We start from the raw sequence: 2,500 nt of genomic DNA on the forward strand, positions 1-2,500 counted from the left end.
AGTCCAACCCGCGCAGGAAGACCCCTCAGTAAAAGCCCTGAGTCCATGGAACCCCAGGAACGTAATCGACTTATTTCGAGTGTGTTTCAAGAAGCGTCGGGGAAGAGGTCGACTCCAGATCATCACTTTGATGGCAATGATGCTGTTTTTCTTCAGCTGTGGTGCACACAACATGTACCTGTGGGCCCTCCGAGTCTTGAACTGGGACCAGGACAAATATAGCTTATTTAGCACCACTGATCAGCTTGCACATGAGGTCGTTATGCTGCTATTAGCGCCCATAGTCCGCTACCTTGGTATTCATGACTGCTTGGTTGGTGCGGGAAGCAGCCTATTATACGTTCTCCGTTTGCTAGCATTTGGACTGATAACAAGGAGGGACCAGTGGTGGGTGTTGTACATGTTTGTGATCATTCCAGGAAGCTTCCCTGCAGTCGTAATCAGGAGTCTAATGTCAAAGGTGAGTCTGATAGAGTCTTGTTCGTGTACCTGTCTGTTGTATAATCCTTGTCTCGAGGTCCAGTGAATGTGTAAAAGGCATTACCCTAATGCATCCCTTTCACCAGTTGTGATACCTTCAATGCCAGGCTACGCTCTCATTAAAAATGATGGGAGGACACAGATTAAGCTGTGTTGTCTTGTTCTTTGTTAAAGCTCATCTTCATCATGTGAGAAAAATGTAGCCATTGGTGATTCGACTTCCTTTTTGTAGAATCCTGAGATAAGCTTTGTGAGAGAGTAATAGCAGGACAGACACCAGAGGTAGACGAAAGACTCTACGATCAGTTAATAGAAAATCGTATTGAACAAGATTCGATCATGATGGGAGACTCAATATATCGGTATGCAAGTGGAAATAATCCCTTTCCTGTGGTTTCAGGCTTTCCATGATCACATATGATAACCATGGGGGCCCTTAGACCCTTAATCAGAACCTACAAACACCCAACTTGGCCAATTGACTACCAAGCATACTGCGACCACTCTCCTGTAGGCAAAGGCAAGGCTGCAAATTTCCTTACCTTTAATATCTAGATATGATAAAAGCTGTAGATATAATGTGACATGCATCCTAACACACCAGCAAATAATAATAATTAAGCCACCCTAATTCAAGTGTAAGGGGAAATTTAGGGAAAAGAAAAACATCCTTTGAGGTTGCTCTTTTGATGTAGAACTGATATGCAAAGGAATAATCATTGAAAAACTGAAGCACACCGTAATTCTTGCCGCACAACATAGACTGACTGGCGGCTCTGTTCAGTCTCCAGTAATGAAGGTTCACTTGAGGGAGCACCAATTGCTTACACATGTCCTTAGGATATGATCTTAGCTGTACTGACGACAGGGGACACGGGAGTCTGAGATTGCGGGAAAATTCTTGCTCAGTGATGGGCCATGTCCATTCAGTCAGGTTGATCTGTTCATCATGCACTGGGGTCCGGGCGTGCGGCAGTCTTCGCGAAGGGACGGCCCACGTTCCCCAGATCAAGTCGGCTCTGTACGTACACTACATATGCAGTGCGACGCGCCCAGCTTACGTTCTCAGCACAGTTCAAACTTTTCGTCCACACACTGCTAAGATTCACTCTCGACCCATACTGGCGCTCGGCCCCTACTCTTGCCCTGTTGGAATGTAAGTCATCAGTGTCTCTTGTCGACGTATCATTGGCTCGTTGCCCTCACAGAGGGACGAGCCTTGCACACTTCATAAAGACATCCTGTGTAACAGAGCGAGATATGGCTTATCGAGATTCCTGGTTGATGTTCGCGTTGTGTCCCCCGGGCTGGGTAAACTGTTTCCATGGTGGGCGAATACTCGCTGACCCTCGTCTCTATTCTGTGTCATGCAGGATCCCATTTGCTGTATTACTAAGACAATAATTTCAGTTTGCTTGGTTAATTACTTCATTAATTCAGTGTTTCACTTTTCCACACTCGATACATTTTCGTTGCCACATAAATTGTCATTTTCATTATCCTTACAGTCTGAAGTTTCACTCACTACTAACTGTACAATGTTACAAGAATACCCTTCATCGTTAATCTCTCGATGCGTGAGTGAGGCGTGGGATGACCACCAGCTATCATGGTTCATATTCATAACCCTGACGACAAAGGCCGCACTGAAGGCCAGCCTAATATTTACACACACACACACACACACACACACACACACACACACACACACACACACACACACACACACACACACATGCTCATTATCTCCCAACCTATTCCGTCCTGTTACATTAAATATATATATATGTATATATATATATATATATATATATATATATATATATATATATATATATTATATATATATATATATATATGTATATATATATATATATATATATATATATATATATATATATATATATATATATATATATATATATATATATATATATATATATATATATATATATATATATATATATATATATATATATATATATATATATATATATATATATATATATATATATATATA

General features: G+C 41.0%; 1 protein-coding gene across 1 annotated transcript in view; it reads left to right on the forward strand.

Annotated features, from left to right (window-relative positions):
- Positions 1-2,500, forward strand: part of LOC139755269 (proton-coupled folate transporter-like) — a 10,473-nt gene that overhangs the window by 698 nt on the left and 7,275 nt on the right. The window contains 1 exon segment of the mRNA XM_071673388.1: positions 1-460. This exon segment is cut by the window's left edge and continues 395 nt beyond it. Within this exon segment, the coding sequence (XP_071529489.1) occupies positions 1-460 (460 nt within the window).

This window comes from Panulirus ornatus, chromosome 19, assembly GCF_036320965.1.
Source record: "Panulirus ornatus isolate Po-2019 chromosome 19, ASM3632096v1, whole genome shotgun sequence".
Taxonomy (NCBI): domain Eukaryota; kingdom Metazoa; phylum Arthropoda; class Malacostraca; order Decapoda; family Palinuridae; genus Panulirus; species Panulirus ornatus.